The following is a 20,390-nucleotide window of genomic DNA, read 5'->3' as shown; positions in this document are numbered from 1 at the left end:
GTTGATACATAATACCTTAGTAGCATAGTTAAGCAAGCAAAAAAGGGTTCTACTGAGTATTTCATGAGAACGCCCCCACGTACTCTTTCTCAAAAAATTCTCAATTAGTGTCTCACATTATCACTTTAAACACAATTTTTAATCGATCATAGATCTCTTAATTGAAATCATAAGGAAAGCTCTAACCACCAGCTATCCTTCACTCTCACTTTAAACACATAACATGATAAAACAATATTCTTACTAAAACAAAGATGAGAAAGGTATAAAAGATCTTAACCACTTGGTGTGAGAATGTTCATACTTAGGTGAGGCAATGCATCTCAACTATTCCTAGTCAATAACAAAAGCGTTTTCCAATACGGAAATGATGTAGTAGAATTTATACCATGCTATTTCTTTCACCGTGTGATTGGCCACACGGTGTGACCAACCATTATGAGGATTACTTTGTTATGATATAAGGGCTACTCACTCAGTTAGGGGTTACTAAATTGATGTTATTAGTAACATTTTTTTTATCGGATAAAATTTGATGGGTGTTTAGAGAGCCACAAGGGTGAGTAATTGTGAATCGATCCCAAAATCATCTAAAATCGAGAGGTAAGCTATAACCACTTAATCTATCCCTCACTCTCTGATGAGATTGACAATATGATTGATGTATATAATATTACTCCGTATGTGATAAGAGAGTCACGGAGTAACAATGTATGAATGGAATGCCAGCTTGTAAAACGACAAGTTCCGAAGCTTAAATTTGCAAAAAAGAAGACATGAACGAGACCCTTAGTGTTGTTTTGAGCATTTGTCAAGTTCTGGTGTACATATGCTTCAATAATTGCAAATGCAAAGGAGGTCCACTTATTCTAAGAGCTTTGAGCTAGCTTTTATGTCATGGTCTCATCAATGCATTAATTTAAATCTGTAACTCTACCGGCCGATTGGCAAGTCACGGCCCACAGTACGGCGTGGTGGCTCTATGTCATGCCACCAAATTCATGGGGGAATTGGATGATAGGTTACTATCAATTCTGTAGACAAATCTCTTGTTAAAACTGAGATTGTACAAAACGAGACTTATTTTATAACGAAAGAATTCCAGTTAAAAGCCTTGAAGGAGAAAAGTGTTATACATTTATTGTATGTCACAACTCAACACCCTCTAAAACAAGAGGCAAATGTTGAGGAAGCCAACAAGATAATGATCACACAAAATAGGGATTATATATGCTTCCTAAAAAAAATGTTAAAGAAAAATTTGCTGATAAAATCTGCAAAAAAGAAAATTATGATCTCACTAACGTTTACTTTCCTAATAAATTAACAAGAAAAAAAAAAAATCAAAAAAGAATTTGTTCACAAAATCTCAGCTGTCACTTGTACCTTCAATATAACATCTCTTTTCAATAGCAACTTTTTTGATAGGAGCATGTAGCAGCGCGCCCAAGAGAAGTAGACAAGACCATGTCGTAGAGCCCACATATTAACCACGATGTGCAGTTTGCTACAGTCAAAATTGATCTCTTGAAGGGTTGAAGCTATCTTCTTGTCATATGATACATCCTACAAAAAGTAAACTTAGGTTCAGAAACCAAAATTTAACAAAAATTTGCCTGCTTTTCCTTGTGCTTTTGGAACAAGGGAGATGGGCTTGGAAAGTTGGAAGAGGAAAAGTAAGTGAAGAAGATAAATCCCATCATGCGTTGCACGGTTGCACCGTAATACATAATTGACAAAACCCAATCAAATCTAAAAATTGGATCAACCCCATGGGACTGCACAATATCAAATCCTACTAAAGCTATTCATAATTTCATATGCCTACCCAATATGATATAGATTAAGTTTCAATCCCCAAAACATATACACAGTAAATTAGTAACTAACAACAGTACTAAAGTTTACAGTCAATACATGCTGCTAAAGCTATTCTGAAACCACATTTCCCTAGTTGTGAAGTACTTCCTTCGTTTTTAAATACTTGCAACACAACTTTGCGGCACACACTTTGAGGTCGGGATTATATAATATAAATGACCAAAATTAATCAAGATAATTTTTACACGTGGTATTCAACCCTTCTCTAATCCTACAGTTAATATTGTTTGCAAAAATCGTTCGTTTACCTTCACTAATCACCTCCTATAACTGTCTAAAGGCTCTGATGCAAGTAAAAGAAAACAGAGGAAGTATATTGAAATGGGGTTAGAAAAGAAACAGGCATAAGTTTGTAGATAATACACAGCTTATGCTCCCTGTTAAATTTCTTTAATAATACCAAACTTCATGCTCTTTTATTTTCTTCTATTATGAATTAATGTGCCATTGAAGCTGATGATGTAAATTCTTTTGTTTCAAATTGTATGTTCTTTTGGGGGCATAATGCGTATCATGCTTTGAGTATAGGATGTAATTTGCACCAGGTAGGCAGGTAGACATCAGATGAGCATATAAATGTTACACCCACCAAGAAAATATCATATCAATGTATAAAGTAAAATATACAAGTTAATGTAACTTAGCCACACAAACCTTACATATCTGCTTGTTAATTTTGCTGGACCTGCCGGTGAATTTGTGCAATCCAGTCTAAATAGCCACTTGACCCAGCCGTCTGATCCTCGATAAGATTTGACAGAAGGTAAAACCCTTCTTTGGGCTGTTCACCTTGCCTTACAAGATGACAAAGCTGATAGTAAGCAGGATCACTCTCTCTCAGCTTCTTAATTAGCCCCATTAACCTCTTTGACATTGCATTGTCACTCTCATTAAGGTTAACCTGATATGAAAGGCCATCAATGTTTAATTAGTTCTGGATTATAATAACTATCAACAGATTACAACTAGCAACACAACAGCATAAAATTTTCAATTCAAGCGACAAATTCAAAGAGCCATTGACAGAAACATAGATCCACACCACAAAGTCAAGTGCCTACAAGTTACAACAGAGCAACCAGCCAACCAGTATACACCACAAAAAGTAATTTAGCCCAAACTATCGGGGATAAAGGCTACTGTATAACAATTGACAAAGTTGGTCAAATCTTCTCATGGTTCCAACATTTGATGGTAAATAATTGAAGGGACAACACACAAAAAACTCAGAATCTATTTCTTTTGAATCGTTTTAAATTAAATCCGGCAATTTGAGGCAGCATCCTTAATCCTTATCCACATCCACTAATCAATTCAAAACCCTGATTTTTAAACCTAGGTAAAGATAGATCTTGCCAATCACACCCACTTGAATCAAATGGGTTAATTTGACTTAAATATTTTTTAGCCATCTTCATGAGTGAAATCAGTATAACTTAATTAAATAATGGGCACTCACCCAACACTCACACAAATTCCCAAGAACTTCTCTATAGAGGCTTCGCATACCTCAGTCAAAGTCATCAGCATGGCTACATACTTGTAGCATACCATTATCACTTCTGAAATTATTTTCACTTCTAATTTTAACCTGATCTCGTTTAATGAAGCACGTGAAAATTAACAACTATGTGTGCACACATTGTAGTTGGTTTAAAAGTGTTAAGACTTAACTAGCCATGCAGAACACCAGGACGTATCCAGGCCGACCAGGAGTTAAATAGAACATTATATGAAAACTTTGCATTGTCTATTTCAATCTTTTAGGTTCGTTGTTCGTTAACTCAAAACATCATACACAATTCTATGCTAACTACGAACATCAAGCACAAATGAGACTAAAACATCAAAAACAATTCAACAGAGTAGTTTGCCGGACACAACAGAACTAAGCAATAGTACAAGAAAGTACCTGTGAAAGATCAGAAGCAAAATCTATATTCAAACTCGCAGCCAAATCTGGAGGAAACATTCTGCCAATCCAAATAACAAGGCGTAAACCATCATCAAATATATAAAGTACTCGAGGATCCAAGCTTTCCGCTGTCAGAGGTACACGTTTTTCAACATCCTTGAGGTCGGCGGCTGGAGAAGATGCCTATAGAAAATACACAAATTGGAAGGCTTAGATATTTGACCATATCAACTGCATTATGCAATTTTCTAATGTCTGCAAATTGCCTGAAAATACCTTTAATAGAAACTCATCCACGCGAATCAAGCTGGGATACAAGAACTTTAACAGACTTTTAACAGGCAAAGTCATCATTATTGACCCAACTGCACAGCGCTCATCTAGTTGAGCATCTGCATGCCCTCCACGAAGAGGCATTGACTTACAAAGTGCTAAACCATACAAAGCCAAATACTTCAATGATTCTGGATAGATCATCCTTCCAGCCAACCGATGCTGTACTGCATACAGATTACGATATTCTTTGAGGGACTTGACAATCTTCATTTGCACATAAGATCGTGCATCTTCCAGCTTACTGGATAAAGTTTTCTCAATTGCTGCGAAGAAAAATTCATGTTTAGCAAATTTTACCCCAGGAAAATTAATACATCTTCAATGTTTATTACGCAATTAGGAACACAGAGAAAGAAAAAAAAAAAAGCATTTTACTGTACCTAGCCGTCCAAGCACTGAAACAATAGCACCAGTATCAGCTCTTCGATACATCTCTCCCAGATCAGCAACCACTGGTGCAGCAGCTGTGTGTACTCTAATGCGTCTTTCTCCACATGATGCAGTATATCTAAAACTTGTCAAGGAAAATAACACCATTATCCCTAACAACCCAACCCAACCCAAATCCCCACTCCTAACAACACAGACACAAGATGCACACTGAAGCCTTAATATGCAGAGTTTCCAAGTATAAGATGTGAAAACACTACTTCCATAATGGTGGCATCAGCCAGGCTGCTAGAGTTGATTTCATTTATATAAGAAGAAAAAACCCGTTTCCAAAATGTGCTCACAATCGGCAAAACACACACCCATAAAAGTTGACAGAAAACATCTAAATCCACAGATTGAAAGAATGAAGGATACAATAATGCAACTTGGAAGTACACGGTCTGAGTCGTCAGTAATGTCTCTTCTAGGCCTAATTGCATGGCAAAAGCTTTATCACAATCCACAGCAGGAAGCGCTATCAAATCTGTAGACCTCAACATGAAGTTGCCATGATAAGAATTGAACTTTACACCTGCAATAAGATTATAATCAGATTATGAATATCAAGTCAAAGATCAGAAAAAATTATATAAGTACACAGGAATTGACAAGGCATGTAAAATTATAAAATTTAAACTGGCCTTTGCCACATCTTATGCGCATAACAGCCTCCCAAGCAGTCTCTCTTGTGAGATCTCTAGCCAACTCATGTCTCAATTTGTCTCCATGCACAGTTGACTTGAAATTGGGATAGTAGTACACTTGACCACCAGTGTACTTGGAAAGTGTTCCTACAGGGGAGGTGAGAAGTTAGCTTTCACATACAACTTATCTATCATGCTGATTATTGATTTCATTTTCAAGGAAACATTCCCGTGACATCAAATGAAACAAAGTTAAATTTCAAAAAAAAAGAGAAAATAGAAACAGAAGAAGAATATCATAAACGATTTCATATTTCGATAAGCTATTATTATGCAGTTTAGTAAATAAAGAGGCATATGTGTGTTGTTTTCTATACATTAATGTTAAGAGTAGAAATATAGACATTAAAAGCTACATGGCATTTTAGGGGAACAAACTAAATTCAATGACACATTTATGTTCGCAATCGAGAGCAACTCATACCTAATGAAGCTATATCTGTGTACTTGTCACTAAACGCATAAACATTAACTCCTATCTGGTACTTTGTACAATCAGCCGCCATTTGTTTATAAAATGGATCTTCGGGTACTCTCAAGGAAGCTTCTTTATCAGTTCCATATACCCGAGGGTCTTCACCTCGTAATCTCAACCGGCCAACTCCAATAGAGGGCAGTGTATTTTGGAATATCAGCAACTTACCCCCAAGTTGATTCTGTAAGCAAGTAAATTTTGATCATGTAACAATACAGTACAAGAAAAAAAAAAGTACTAGTAATAAAAAAATGGACAAATCACTCCCTTGGGAAGAGCATAGAATTTTTCATATGAGAGAAACGAATTATTGAAGTAAAAACAGAACAGCATACCATGACCATGTATGCAGCTTTTAGAGCTGGACCAAAAGCAGATTCTACATTCATAGTGTCTTGAAACATGGAAGGTAAGCTATCTAGGAACGACTCCACAACATTTCTTGACTCAGAAAGGTTCACAAGGAGATCATCTGGTAATGGGACAAATATATCATCCACATCTGAGACAACCATCATTTGTGGTTGTGTCAAAGTAGACTGGCAACAGTAGGAAGGCAAGAATTAGCAAAAAGTACGATTGAAAAAAAAAAATAAAAAAAAAAAGAACCTTTTTCAGAGCTTAAATCACTATTTAACATCTACTTACCTTCATGTTGTAGAAGTGTATGGTACTATCAAATGTTATGAAACCGATTTGTGTTCGAGGGGACCCAGGTAGTTCATCAAGACAAGACTTAATAGTCTGAGCAACAATCTGCAAGATACAGACACATCAACTCATAGACCACAGTTGCAAGTATAGGAAATTGCAGAACAAAAGTTTCATTTTCTTTGATAGGTAGATATGAAAATTTTGCAAGATATTTGGTTAAGCATGAGAAACAGCACACGCGTTAAAAGACAAGTCCATTGTATCATCCCTTTTATCCCCCTCCCCTTCTGTCCTTCATTTATATCTGAATTAATGTTTCTGATCCCCTCTCTTTTAGGGCATCTTGTGCAATCACCATGAAAACATAATCCACCATGGCAATCCACTTTTTAAATTGATCAAATCCCTAAACTGTTGTCCCAATGTCATTTCAAACAAAAGAAATGGGCCTTAATTTTCAATATACTATATTTTAGCCAGAATTTCCAACAACCAAGCAAGTCATTCATTAACTTCATAAAAAACCCTGAATGCTGCTGCTTCACTATCAAACTTCATCACATTTAATTCTTTTCTTCATTGACACCGAAGACTAATAATTGAAATAATTAACAATTTATAAGAGGCAGATGTACAGAAAGGAAAAGGCAAATGACGACGAAAATCAACAACAAACAACAAAATCATTAAATGACCAGGAAAGAGATATAACATTATGAAGCATGCAAGGCAAATCGAAAAATAGCTATTTCTATAGATCTATCTGTTTACCTCGAGCATACCACTCCTAACTGCTGAAACTGACACATCGATGAGGAAAAAGTAGAGAGGTGGCATAGGTGCTCGAACCATGTATTCAGTTGGTGCAACAAATTCAACACTGCCTCTGATAAGTTCAGGGCGTTGATCTGCATCAACTCTTCTGCCAGTGGCATCTAGGGGGGCAACGTAATCACCAGGGACTACACAAAAATAGCAAAATGCTAGCATCAATCTCTTGGCAAGGTCTGGTAGCACAATCTTGAAGGAACATATGTGCATGAAACTATTGATCTATTCACTGACTGTAAAAGCAAGTGCTCCACACAAGAATAACACAATTGAAAGAGATTTCTCCCAATATAAAACAAATATGTTTTGCCCCATGGTATAATGATCAACAATATCATAAGTAATTCAAAAAAAAAAAAAAAAAAAAAAAAAAATTGCTAAAGCACAAATACTAAGAACATAAGGAAAGAGCATTCAATATCAGTTTAAGAAAAATATTTGCAACCTAAAAAGGCCCTATTTTTTTAGAAAAAAGAAAAAGAAAGAAAGAATCGTGAAGGTCAACAGTGCAACTAGAGAGGAATCAAGATATAAGCCAGGGCACAGCACTATAAAAATTGTGGAAATAGCAATCCTATAGTTGTCTTACCATCATTAAGCAGGGCGCACATGTTACAACGCCACTTTCTTCCACCATCTGTGAATGTAACATAAGGATTTACATATGTGCGACATCTTCTACAGCGAATAATACCTGCCGAACCAAAATTTAATATGGGCACTTCCTCCTAAAAACAGATAGGGAATTCCATGTTAAGCATATAGCAAGCACAGTATCTGAAATTTAAAACTTGAAATAGAACTATCAGCATAGATACTAACCCCTTCAGAAGCTTCGGCAAGTGGAGATACAACAGCTCCAAGTGGTAAATGCCACCTTGATGCAAGTGAATGAGAATTTGGTATAGCACTAGTAGTAAGGCGCATGTATTTAGGGCTACAATTCAGTGTCATCTCACTGTAGACAGTTGGCTCCACATCCCCCTCCAGCGGCCGTGGCAATGCTTTAAAATCAAGCCCAGGATCCATTGATCCAGGAACAGTGCCCAGTGACAGAGAGCTGAAATCCTCTACTAAACCCTGCATAGTACTTGTTGGAGGAGCAGATAAGTGTTGTTGCATTGGCATACCAGGTTGTGAGGGAGGCTGGCCAAAGGCAGGCTGCTGTGCAAAGTGAGCGGGAGATGATAATAGTGGAGCCTGAGCATAAGGTTGCGGAGGAGCTGCCATATGGGAAGGCGGAGCCTGAGCATAAGGTTGAGGAGGTGCCTGGGCATAGGGTTGAGGAGGCGCCTGACCGTAGGGCTGAGGAGGTGCCTGACCGTAGGGCTGAGGAGGTGCCTGAGCATAAGGTTGAGGAGGAGGTGTCATTTGGACAGGACGAGCTTGGGAATTGGGGCGGAAAGTAAGGGGTGGAGTTGGAGCTGGAACACCAGGATGTTGGATAGGTGGCGGCATATTAGGTACCATAGGAGTGGCCATGTTAGGCGGTCCAACAGGAGGTGAACGTATAGGAGGATTTGTTGGACGCCCTGAATATTGCGGAGCTGAAAATTGCTGTTGATTTGATGTGGGTGGAGCATGTGACGGTGGTGGTCCAGGAGGAGCAGGTCTAGTTTGATCAGTAAAACCAACAGGTGGTGGAGGCCTAAATCCAGGGACTGGAGGTCCAGCCATGGGGCCAGGTGATGCAAACGGCACTCCATTGGATGGAGCTGAGGGAGGGGGAGGTCTAATACCAGGGCCATCTGGTCTACCGGCCACAGGACCGGACGATAAAAAGGGACTCGTAGAGGGGGGAGCAGCTGCTGCAAAGGGACTATTAACAGGTGGTGGACCTGGGACATTAGGACGACCTGGATTTCCAGTTGCCATCTTATTCCCTCACTTCCTTCCCCCTTCCACGAACTACACTCCTACGAGATCAATCAACCTGATCCGAAATCGAACAACACTAACTACATCAACAACATAGTCTTCCATGTAAATTCACACAATCAAAATTCTTACAAACATAAAAAAACCAAACCCTAGTCATCATCTAACAAAATCCCTTATCACAATTCAAAATCTAACCTAAAATTAATCTCTTAACAACTAATTTTTCAATCAATTAGCAACAGAAAAGAGAAAAATTTTATTAAACGACATTGCAGTTGATAACATAATTAATTTTAAATCATCAAAATTGAAGAGAAAGCAAGATATTTGACAATGGAGGATTCAGAGTACGCTTCAACTGAGGGGAGATGAACAGCAAAAACGTGAATTAGATCTAAAAGAGGAAAACCAAAATTAAGATCACGCCTATAATTTCAAAATCTAACCTAAAATTAATCTCATAACAGCTAAATTTCCAATTAATAACAACAGAAAAGTAATGAATTCAATCAACAGAATTGCAATTGACAATAAAATTTACCTGGAAATACTGAAAATTGAAGGAAAAGCAGGAAAATTGGCAATTGTTGATCGATTAGTGATTGAGATCTGGAAACACCTGAATTGGTCACTGAATCAACATTGAGATCATCGAAATTGAAACGCAAAGTGATGAACAAGTGAGAAAAATTTCTAGGGCTGCTAATTGGTAAGAGAGAAGAGAGAGAATGAAAGTTGCTGAGTTGCCCACCTTGCTTATGGTGGGATGAATCAAGAGAAATTCCAAGGGTGTTAATTGAATACAGGTCGTGAGACAGAGTTCATATATTCATATTCATTTACATTTAATATTCCTCCCGTCTCATAATATGAGTATTTGTTACAGAAATTCTATACTAATACGGAGTACTAATATGTACTGTATATGTATAGGCATAGTACCCGTATTTTTTTTTCACTAAAAATAATTTAGAGCCTATTTTAATTTACTAAACTGAGCTGAACGAATTGAACTGAACTGAATTAAATTGAACTGAATGGAGCTGAATTGAACTGATTGGAGCTGAACTGAATATTTTATGAGAGGAAAAAAAATTAGGAACTAAAAACTGAACTGAACTAACTGAATTGAAATAAACTGATTAGAGGTGAACTAAACTGAACTGAAATTAAGCTGAAGAGAACAGACCCTTATTTAGTAAAATTAATTTCAGTTCAATTATTATTCAAAAAAATATATATACGTAGTATATTCAATTCAATAAAATAAATTTTAATTCAGCAAAACAATTTCAGTTTAATATAAATAATTTCAGTTCAATAAAAAATAGGTGAAGTGAACATGACCTAATAAATAATCTATAAAATTAATTTCAATTAAGGTGAAAAGAACATGACCTGACAGTGAATCAATAAATTTACATTTTAATCGGCAAAATTAAATTCAGTAGTTCGGCAAAATTAATTTCAATTCACTAAGAAAAAATAAATAAATAAATAATTCGACAAAAATAAGGTGAATATAAGAGGGTCTTACAAGTTGTTACTAATTATAAAAGAATAATGAAAATTTGAAAATTCTAAGTAAAACTTTTTTTTCTTTTTTTTTTATATATATATAATCTGTTATTAATATGAAAATATGAAGCATGTTGGGTTTGTATATACGAATTAAATGATAGTACGTGTATGTCAAGATTGTTAATTTATTTAATTTGTAGTGCCAACTATTTGAGATCGAATCTCATCTACATTGTTGCATTATTACGAAAATTTCACTACTCGTATAAGCGATGATCCCTATTTATTTGAAATATGAATTTTGGAGAAAGTTTATAAATTACTCCATATGTATTTGCATCCCATATTTTGTTTTTTGATACAAATGTATTTGCATCCATGTGAAGTTAAATGGTTAAAATCTTAAAATAGAACGTGTGTTTATAAACATGGTTAGGACTTAGGATTGTGATTGATTAGAATAAGGAGAATTGTGAAAACAAAATGAATTCATCGTTTGTGTGTCCAAAACCCCAAAAATTGGTTCTTGTAGGTAAGGAAGATTTCCTATATTCTTACTCACTAATATTTGTTTTTATCGCGTTTTATGTGCAGCTGGCCACACAAAATGACAGCTTGCGGTAGAACAAAGTAACCCCTGTAACACTAACGAAGTAACCTACCCCCTATAATTTCAGTTTGGGCTAGGCCAGTAAAACTTATTTCATGACAATTGAACTTTTTGTACCGAACCAGTGGCTAAAACATAATTATTCTGACCTAAGCTAGTTTTGAACCAATTAGGTTGAGCTACTTTGTAACAATTCGATAAATAAAAATAAAGCAAACACAAATTCTTATATGTAGGTTACCAGAATCCCAACTATGGACATTTTTCTTTAAAGGGTCCCAACTATTGATCAATTCATGACATTATGAACTTTGGGGATGTCCTTCTTAAGACAGTACCTAGTTTTTTATGACCGAATAAAGCAATTAAAATTGTCTTTTTTAGTAGTTCGTTTTATAGAAAAAAGTACTACCTCCGATTTTTTTTAGTTGCAAATTAAATTCGGGGTATTATTTGTGAGATATAAAATATTCCAAAGTTGCAACTAATAAAAAGCGGAGGTAGTATAAGTAACATAAAGATGGTGTAAATGTGGATGTTTAGAGTGATAGAGAGTTAATGTTTTTAATTACGCCTAACAAAATCAAGATACGTGGCGTTATTAATCGGTCAAACCGCTTAAAAATATGTTAGACATCGTTTTGAAAAGGACCCCCCTTAAAGTTAGGATTGCCTTGAGTTAATTAATAGTTGAGATCTTTTAAAGGAAATCGACCGTAATTGAGATTGTTGGTGTTAGTTTTCCATACCTTAGGTCTCATTTTATGCGTGTGCAGTTGCGCATCACTGTGTACAATATAGTTTATAACTTGATTTAATTTCCTTTTTTTTAAATTTAATATAAGATTAATGTTTTAATTTTTTTTCAAAAATGTTATTCATTAAAATGTCTTGAAAGTTAATACGTAGTATTATTATTTTTTTAATTTCATTCAAGTTTGACTCACAATATCACAATAATCGGGTTTTTGAATCGGATCACAAGATTTCGTGTCGGGTCGTTGAACTTTCGGATAAATTCCGATCCATATCTGAATCGAAATTTTAAATTTTCCTAAAATCTGATCCGAAATATCCAAAATCCTAAAACTGGATCGTGTACCTGAAATTTTAGATCGAATCATCGTAGTTTCAGATCGGATAGAACAGATTGAATATTTTTTGACACCCCTACCTAGCATAGCTGAAACCTGAAGTACTCGTGGTACTCGTACGTACTCTTTAGTTTTATTACCACCTGTTAGCATCCAAATTCGTCAACTGTCAACTAACCGTGTAACCCCCTAAAATCACCCAAAACCCCTAAACCCCCAGATTTTTTTCCAATCAAAACACCCCCAAATCAATTTTCCCACTCCTTCCTCTGTTCATCCCTTGCAAATTTCATCAATTTCTTCTCTTTTTCATTAATCTCACTTAAACAAATCAAACACCCATGTCTTCAATTATCAATTAAACCTTCTCATTTCCCAAAAATCCAACCTTTTTTTTTTTTAATTCAGAAAATGGGGATATTGTACGGGATGGTTGCTCGGGGAACGGTGATACTGGCGGAGTATACGGCGGCGTCGACAAACGCCGGCACAATTGCGCGGCAAATTCTGGATAAAACTCCTGGGAATAACGATACCCACGTGTCATACTCTCAAGATCGTTACATCTTCCACCTTAAACGCTCTGATGGTCTTTCTGTTCTTTGTATGGCCGACGACTCCCTTGGCCGTATGCTTCTTTCTCTCTCTTCGTCTGTAATTTCTTAAATTTTCGGAGTTTTTGTTGAATTCATTTCTGGTTATTGATTTTATGTTTTCAATTGATAGTATACTTAAGCTAAAGTTTGAGTTTTTTTGGTGTGTTTAATCTTTGGGATCGATGATTATGTTTAATTAATGGATATTTGAGTTGAAATTTGGGAAATTTTGTTCTTAAGGTTTGAATTTGCTGGTTGATTACTATGATTAGTGAGCTGGAGTATTCTATATAAAAACTCATGATATGTAATTGATAGGATAATTTTGTTTATACTGTTGAAAATATAGTATTGAGATGAATTGGGAGAAATAAAACTCTTTTCATTGTCATGTTTGTTGTATCTTGGAGAAGTGAAATGTACTAGGTGTTCAGGTCAATCATGTGAGTATACTCGTATGAAAGAGTTTATATAATGGAAAGCTAGAGTTAATCTTGTTTTTTTGCCTCTTATTGTTGTGCTAGAGATAATGGTAAGTTATCTAATTCCTTCAGTTCATTTAGCTTAGTACTTCTCTTATAATTTGGATGTGTTCAGGTAGAATACCATTTGCATTTCTTGAAGACATACATCAAAGATTTGTGAAGACTTATGGACGTGCAGTACTGACAGCCCAAGCGTACGCTATGAATGACGAATTCTCAAGGGTTCTGAACCAGCAAATGGACTACTATTCAAGTGATCCAAATGCTGACAGAATTAATCGTTTAAGAGGTGAAATGGATCAGGTTAGTTCCAGTCTGCTATTTTAATTCATCAATGGTGTATACAAGAATATCAGGTTTACTACAAATGAATCTCTAGTTCTCTACCTGGAGACAAATGGTTGGTTATTCAATTTCTTTGACATTCATTTGATGCCCTGTCATATATACTGCTTTTTAATGTGTTTTATTGACTTGATTTGTACATAATCACCTGTTTATTTAGGTGAGGAATGTTATGGTTGAGAACATTGATAAAGTGCTAGATAGAGGTGATCGTTTGGAGCTGTTGGTTGATAAAACTGCAAACTTGCAAGGAAACACTTTTCGGTTCAGAAAGCAGGCTCGTCGTTTTAGAAGCAATGTGTGGTGGAAAAATGTTAAAATCATGTATGTACTCAAATCTATCTCTCCCTTTTTTTTTAGATCCGGGCGCTATCTTATTCATTTTGAGCTTTGAATTTTCTTGCTTCCATTTTTTTACTTCTACTCTAAGAGAGAGAAAGGGGGTTGTGGGGAAGAGGGGTTGTGGGGGGGGGGGGGGGAGCACTCATGCTCAAATGTTTTATTGGATGATTCTTTTAAAGATAACTTAGCTACCCCTACGTCCTAAAATCACAATAGTGAAGGATAGTCAATCAATTTCTTATAATGACCCCAAATTATGTGGCCTATCATTTTGGAACAGAGAGAGTATGTATTGCCCTTTTATTCTATCCGTGACTTTTCACTCACTAGGTGATGCTGTTCATGCTTTGCTGTTCTGTTATTAGATTTGGATTATAAAATCATGGATTCATGGAGCTGCTTAAGAATCATGGATTCATGGAGCTGCTTAAGTGAAATTTAAGTCCTATGATCGACTTGTCCCTGTTTTTGTTTCTAGTGTTTATTAGTGATATCCTGCCCTTCAGCTATATTTGTTTTTTCGGTCATATTCCTCTTTGCTAAAGGAAATTGTGTGACGATCAAGAAATGATACAATGTTTTGAATGGACTGAATCTGATACATACTGTGGGGCTCAGGCAGTTGCATGATTAATATGCTTCTTAGAATTATTCTAGAACAATACATAAATTGGACCAATGCATGCTCCATTTCAGAGGTTTCTTAGTATCAATAGAAATCCTTATCTCATGCATTGCTCGATCTTGCAGAGTTGTTCTGGTATTCATTCTCCTGATCATCATATATGCTGTGCTTGCATTCATCTGCCATGGACTTGCACTACCTAGCTGTCTGAAGTGAGGACGGACAAGTCATTCATGATCATGGTGGTCGGCTGCACACTTGTAGCTCAGTGGAACATGAGGTATCTGCTTTCTTTCTCTTTGTGATCTTTCGTAGTAGTTGATCTAATCTGGATCAATATGGTGTTATCTGTACAATATTTTTGTCTTTTGTTCAATATTATAGATAAATAGGAGATTCTTTGTATTTTGGATCTTGAATCTTAATGAGGAAGAAAAGAATTGTCCTTTTGGTCTTATGTCCTTTGAATTTGTTTTGAGTATTACTCACCCTAGACTCCTTCATACCATTTTCTGAAACAAAAGGTTTTTTTTTTAGGTTGAGTCTGTTTTGACACCTCTAATTACAAGGGTATTATTTAATGGTTTAACCACTGGAACAAAGATAAAGCATAATCTAATCGTCTAATCGAAAAGGAACAGATAAGTACAAAAACAAGTAAAACCTAAATTTCTAAAAATTGGGCATAAACCAATTTAGTACTTGGAAATTTTATCACCACCTAAATAAAATGATCTCATTTCTCCGGATGCCATGTCAAACATACCCATATCTTGCCCACGGACTTCAGTTCCATATGAAGCACCCCAATATACTCTTGATTCATCATCAATAAAGTATATAGCATTCTTTTGACAACTAGGAGCCTTTGATATATGAACCACAGTAGCATAGTTATGACCAACAAATAACAAAAAACACTCAGATCCTCAACTTTCTCCCACGATGTTGTGCTATGACATGCTTAAAGACCTTGAAATTAATGGTACGGTAGCAAACTAGCAATCTCTGTTGTCCCAAAGGTACACATCATTATTGCCATCCTTCCCAAGACTAGACTCTCTTTGGCATAAGACTACAAGTAAATCACCAGCTAACACCATATACATGTCTCCTTCAATCACCCTTAAACACCTCCAAATCAAATTTCCCACTCTCACCTCTGTTCTTCCCTTGCAAATCTCATCAATTTCTTCACTTTCGCACTAACCCCACTTAACCAAATCAAACTACAATGTCTTCAATCAATTAAATCTTCTCATTTCACAAAAATTCAACCTTTTATTTATTTATTTTTTATTTCAGAAAATGAAGATATTAAACGGGATGGTAGCTCGGGGAATGGTGGTACTGGCAGAGTATACGGCGGCGTCGACAAACGCCGGTACACTTCACGCGGCAAAATTTGTTTTTCAGGTTTGAGTCAAATTTGCTGGTTGATTACTATGATAAAGTACTATTTATATATATTGAAAATAAAGTAATGAAACGATTTGGGAAAAAATAAAACTTTTGGAAGATAGAGCTGAAGCCTGAAGATGTAGAATCGCACAACATGATAACCTTTTATCATACATTTATACATAATGTTGCTGTTTATTCATTGTACAATATTGCGTTAATAGTACAATATGCTATAAGAATTATAGCCAAAGATGGAAGAACTAAACACGATCTACGACCATGTTTATGACAGTAGTGGACAGTAATAGTAGATAATGAGGTAATTATACAAAGGCAAATGGTAATAACAACACTCTGATACTAAAAATTACGAAACTCTGAACTGAGCAAGCTGAACGGCACCACACTGCAGAAATCATACTGTTTGAGGATCAATGGCACACGATCTTGTGGAGTGAAGAATCTTTTTCTTTAGGATTTTCTGTGCGCCTAGGCTTAGGATTTTCAGTGCGCCTAGGCTTAGGAAGCGACCTACCAATCCTCACAATGCAGTAATTTAAAATTTGAAGAAGTTCCTTGTAGAAAGGAATGTAGGATAGCATAAAGATTACTACAGGAAAGAAAGCAACTATGTATAGTGCAATCTTGGTCCAATGCTGCTTGGTATTAATGGTGAGAATTATAGTTGCCGCGAAGGATACCATCATCATTGATACTGAGAGGAAGAGGAGGGTCAAGCCAAGTAGCAGTCTTTGAGGAAGAGTTCTTTGGAAGTCTTTCATTCGAAATTGGGAGGTGAGTATGGTGAGAAAAATTACCACCGCTGTTAATCCGAATCCAAGAGAGAGCACGTCAGTTACTGTGAATACTAGGAATAAAGGTTGCCCAAGGAGAACTGGGAGCCCTGTACGTTCATCTGGACCTCCTGGTACTGTATACGCTGCAGCGAAGGCAACTGTGGCTATCAGAATGGTTACCACTGTACAGTGCTCTGCAGTTTGCTTCAGAAACTCTTTGGCCTTCTCACGAAGGTCTGCGTTTCTCTTGGCAAACAGTTCCTGAGCAGTCAAATTCTCCTTATTCCGGTGATTGATCAGGTAATTTGGACAAAGACTTTCCAATTTCTGCGTATACGCATAGACATATCATAAAACCCCATAGAATGAACACACAATAATATTTATATGAACAGTAACATATAAATATGATAATTACCTCTAATAATTTCAATTCATCAGACAATTGATGGATTGGAGTTTTGATCCTTGTGTCCATAAGAACTTCTGCGGTGGTCAACTCTGTTGAACTTTTCTTTTCATTCTTACTATCTTTTCCTAGGATGGATGGCTGGTAACCAACCTTGTGCATTATCGTGTTGAAGTCTTTGTCTATGGCTGTTAATTGGCCCCTCCTTGAAAGGTTTTTCTCATTAACAATTTTGAGAATAATTTCTAGGTTGCGACTCTTGATTGCAACATGGAACAAATTTTCTTGATTATGATTTAAGTAGTCCACTGCCTGGGGGTACACCTCCAGTATCTCTTCGACAATCTCAATACAACCTTTTCTAGCTGCCAAAAGCAATGGAGCTTCATCGTCGCCTTTTTGAGGATTTTCGTTTGATGACTTTGTATTATCAGTGGATTGGGTTTGACGTATATTAGGAGCAGTTGCCTCATTGTCTAGTGGCATATATGTGTTCTCCCAGGAAGTATCTTCTTCAATCAACTTCTTGGCAAGCTTTAGCGCATCCTCGTTGCCCTTCTTCAGCTTTCTGACCTCTTCTATCATGGGACATATGCACCCTAACACAATCAAGTTACCAATGAGCAAATATGAAGTATATTATAGACTTGTACATAGCTTACAAATCTTGTACTTACAGGTTCTACCTATTGTGGAATTAATGGCTCTTTGGATCATGCCAACTTCTGTAGTTGTGTCTTGTAACTCTTTTTCATCAGTTGAAACAACTGGGAAAAAAAAAAACAGCAAACATTTCAAAGGTAATACAAATGAAAAGGTCACTACCAAAATAATGAACTACAGAGTATTAACTGAGGCCATAGATCAGATGAGCTAAATATTTTCTGATCTAATAAAACAGACACTCTGTATATATTGAGCTCATAAGGCTATATATTCTTCAATACTTTACCACAATGCAGGTGAAGAAGGCGGTAGATTCTTTAAGACCAAGGATGACATTCTTGCGACAATATGGAATATTGGATAGTTAAGATGTTTAATCAGTCCATCACTCTATAGTATGCTGCAAAATGATTCGCTAATAAAAAGAAAAATGTGAAGACAGTGCAAAAGCTTTACATACTTGAGTAGACAAGCTTCTGCAGAGGTCCTAATGCAGTTCCACTTTTGAAAGCTGTCGGACTTCGCGCAAGCATTTGTAGAGCAGTCATTTTATGAGGATCTTGTTCATGATATAGCTCTGGGTATCTCTCAGTTATATCAAGCGCCACATCTGTAAATTACGATTTACAAAATTTTAAAGCCTCGGAACATGTAAATACTATTTGTAGCCGACCTCACTTATGGAGTTAAGGCTTGATTATTCCATAATTGATTGGAACCTATTAATACTATTTGAACAAATCCTACATATAAAGATCGTAACATTCGTACTTTTTTTTTTTTTTTTTAAATATGAATGTTAAGCCAGCCTAGCTCCGTATGTCAACGCTTGAAAGTACAGGGGAGATAAGGGAACCCCCCTACTCACAAGCTAATGTAGTTGGTGGGGCTCCAACTCGTGACTTTAAAGTCACAAGGGGAGTTTCCACCACAGCTTGGTACACAGGGCGCATCAAAACTCAAAAGAATAGATTATCAATCTTTAAGAAACTTTCAAACTTACCGAATTGTCTTGTGAGGATAGCTGTGTGAAGAATGGTGAGGTTATCATTGCGTTTTAAGAAGCAGAGGCGTTCTTTCGTTGTTAAACCTTTTGATTCACAATACTTGTTGACTTCATTGACAAGATGGAAGTACATACGTCTCCGGCCATAGCGGATAGCCTCAAGGAGAGGAGACTCGCCCCAATGATTACTTACCTCTAGCAGTTTAGGTACTTTGTTCAACAGCTTCTCAATAAATGGAATTCCTTTGTTGGAGGTGGCTGCGTCGTGGAGTATGGTGCATCCCCAAGCATTCTGTGGTGTAGATAGTTTTTCAAAGAGCTCATCAATTGACGAATCATTATCAAAAACTATATCCAAGAGTTTATCTGCTAACTTAAAATTTTTAAGGAAACATGCCATATGAAGCACAGTTGATTTGTGTAAGGTCATATGATACAACGGACCAGCTCTAGTCTTATTGCAAAGCTCTATGACACGGTCATTCTTACTAGGGTCATTCTTAGTTTGGTTAAGTGCGTGCACTATATCTGCCATTAGCTTATTGTTTTGGGCCTTTTGGCGTCGAGCTTCAACCTCCATGACGATAGGCCAAGGAGATTGGAATTTGGAAGAGGGAAGGAAGGACATGGGGCAACTGATCAAACCTCAAGCTATGGAGTTAATTTATAGGCAACCAACTTCACACTGAATAGCATTTTTGCAGGGTCAAAAATAAAATCTTTGTAAGTGCTAGAAAAGGAATTTTACTTTTTGAAAAAATATGTTTAAATTCTATTTCCCATCTGTTGGAATATGACTTGAGAATCAATCGTGGCTTGGAATAGGTAAGGGGATGAATTACTTGTTTTAAGCAAGAAAGCATTGGATGGGTCAACTTCAACTAGGCATATCTCTCAAATTTACTTGGAGTTTTTAGGTGATTCAAGTTGGAGGTAAAAGCTTGTTTTAAGCATCATGAATGCCAATTGAATCCAAGAAACCAACTTCACTGGTTGTCCCTAACACAAGAAGTTTCTTTCCCTGGAGACAAATGATCAAGTAATGAGACTTTAGATATGGAATAATGCTTTCCAACGATAAGTCATAAGCTTAATTCGAATGAGAAACGAGGAAGTTATAGCTATTTTACTACAACAAGCTATTTGTGTTGACCAGAACAAGTGTTGTACGTCCGATTTGGCACGTCCGTTCAGCTAGAGTTCCAGACGAGCAGTAGCTACTGAAATGTTTTATCTGGGCTAGCACGTCCGTGCCTACCTGATACCCTGTCTAAATTTTTCGGGAGAATACACATTTAGGGTTAATTTGTTTATTATCCCCAAATTAAGAGCAACACATTTAGAGTTAGGGTTCTTGTTCTTGAAACCCTTGAGCTTTAGA

General features: G+C 36.4%; 3 protein-coding genes across 4 annotated transcripts; 1 reads left to right on the top strand and 2 right to left on the bottom strand.

Annotated features, from left to right (window-relative positions):
* Positions 1-1,099: 1,099 nt before the first annotated feature.
* LOC145591101 (protein transport protein SEC24 A-like) lies at positions 1,100-9,923 on the bottom strand. Its single transcript, XM_081647497.1, has 14 exons — positions 9,651-9,923; positions 8,051-9,161; positions 7,818-7,956; positions 7,169-7,359; positions 6,392-6,499; positions 6,079-6,282; positions 5,693-5,924; positions 5,206-5,355; positions 4,940-5,096; positions 4,513-4,640; positions 4,073-4,395; positions 3,794-3,979; positions 2,536-2,782; positions 1,100-1,566 (listed from the first exon to the last, which is right to left on the bottom strand). The coding sequence occupies exons 2-13, from the start codon at positions 9,101-9,103 to the stop codon at positions 2,552-2,554; spliced, it is 3,102 nt and encodes a 1,033-aa protein (XP_081503623.1). The 5' UTR covers positions 9,104-9,161; positions 9,651-9,923; the 3' UTR covers positions 1,100-1,566; positions 2,536-2,551.
* A 2,632-nt stretch (positions 9,924-12,555) lies between these two features.
* Positions 12,556-16,338, top strand: LOC145592569 (vesicle-associated membrane protein 711-like). The gene is made up of 5 exons (XM_081649070.1): positions 12,556-12,962; positions 13,528-13,718; positions 13,921-14,084; positions 14,853-15,007; positions 16,033-16,338. Exons 1-4 carry the CDS (start codon positions 12,746-12,748, stop codon positions 14,941-14,943), a joined length of 663 nt encoding a protein of 220 aa, XP_081505196.1. The 5' UTR covers positions 12,556-12,745; the 3' UTR covers positions 14,944-15,007; positions 16,033-16,338.
* Positions 16,339-16,468: 130 nt separating this feature from the next.
* LOC145592568 (uncharacterized) lies at positions 16,469-19,648 on the bottom strand. Of its 2 annotated transcripts, none has more exons than XM_081649067.1 (5): positions 19,007-19,648; positions 18,464-18,613; positions 18,015-18,104; positions 17,347-17,936; positions 16,469-17,255 (listed from the first exon to the last, which is right to left on the bottom strand). In XM_081649067.1, exons 1-5 carry the CDS (start codon positions 19,635-19,637, stop codon positions 16,563-16,565), a joined length of 2,154 nt encoding a protein of 717 aa, XP_081505193.1. In that variant the 5' UTR covers positions 19,638-19,648; the 3' UTR covers positions 16,469-16,562. The 2 variants fall into 2 exon arrangements, with proteins under 2 accessions (XP_081505193.1, XP_081505195.1); XM_081649069.1 differs by having other exon boundaries at positions 18,024-18,104.
* Positions 19,649-20,390: the final 742 nt, after the last annotated feature.

Source organism: Chenopodium album, chromosome 18 (assembly GCF_948465745.1).
Source record: "Chenopodium album chromosome 18, dcCheAlbu1.1, whole genome shotgun sequence".
NCBI classification, from domain to species: Eukaryota; Viridiplantae; Streptophyta; class Magnoliopsida; order Caryophyllales; family Amaranthaceae; genus Chenopodium; species Chenopodium album.
This window is presented reverse-complemented; position numbering and strand designations above follow the sequence as displayed.

What these genes read in the sequence shown, in the direction of transcription:
- LOC145592569 (XM_081649070.1), top strand. Translation starts at nt 12,746, where the DNA reads ATGGGGATATTGTACGGGATGGTTGCTCGGGGAACGGTGATACTGGCG. An exon ending in GGCCGACGACTCCCTTGGCC is followed by an intron (nt 12,963 to 13,527) that starts GTATGCTTCTTT and finishes GGATGTGTTCAG; the next exon opens with GTAGAATACCATTTGCATTT. An exon ending in TAAGAGGTGAAATGGATCAG is followed by an intron (nt 13,719 to 13,920) that starts GTTAGTTCCAGT and finishes CTGTTTATTTAG; the next exon opens with GTGAGGAATGTTATGGTTGA.
- LOC145591101 (XM_081647497.1), bottom strand. Translation starts at nt 9,103, where the DNA reads ATGGCAACTGGAAATCCAGGTCGTCCTAATGTCCCAGGTCCACCACCT. An exon ending in TACACTTCTACAACATGAAG is followed by an intron (nt 6,283 to 6,391) that starts GTAAGTAGATGT and finishes TACTGTTGCCAG; the next exon opens with TCTACTTTGACACAACCACA. An exon ending in TTCAGTGCTTGGACGGCTAG is followed by an intron (nt 4,396 to 4,512) that starts GTACAGTAAAAT and finishes TTTTCTTCGCAG; the next exon opens with CAATTGAGAAAACTTTATCC.
- LOC145592568 (XM_081649067.1), bottom strand. Translation starts at nt 19,637, where the DNA reads ATGTCCTTCCTTCCCTCTTCCAAATTCCAATCTCCTTGGCCTATCGTC. An exon ending in GCAGAAGCTTGTCTACTCAA is followed by an intron (nt 18,105 to 18,463) that starts GTATGTAAAGCT and finishes TTTTTTTCCCAG; the next exon opens with TTGTTTCAACTGATGAAAAA. An exon ending in ATGAATTGAAATTATTAGAG is followed by an intron (nt 17,256 to 17,346) that starts GTAATTATCATA and finishes GCGTATACGCAG; the next exon opens with AAATTGGAAAGTCTTTGTCC.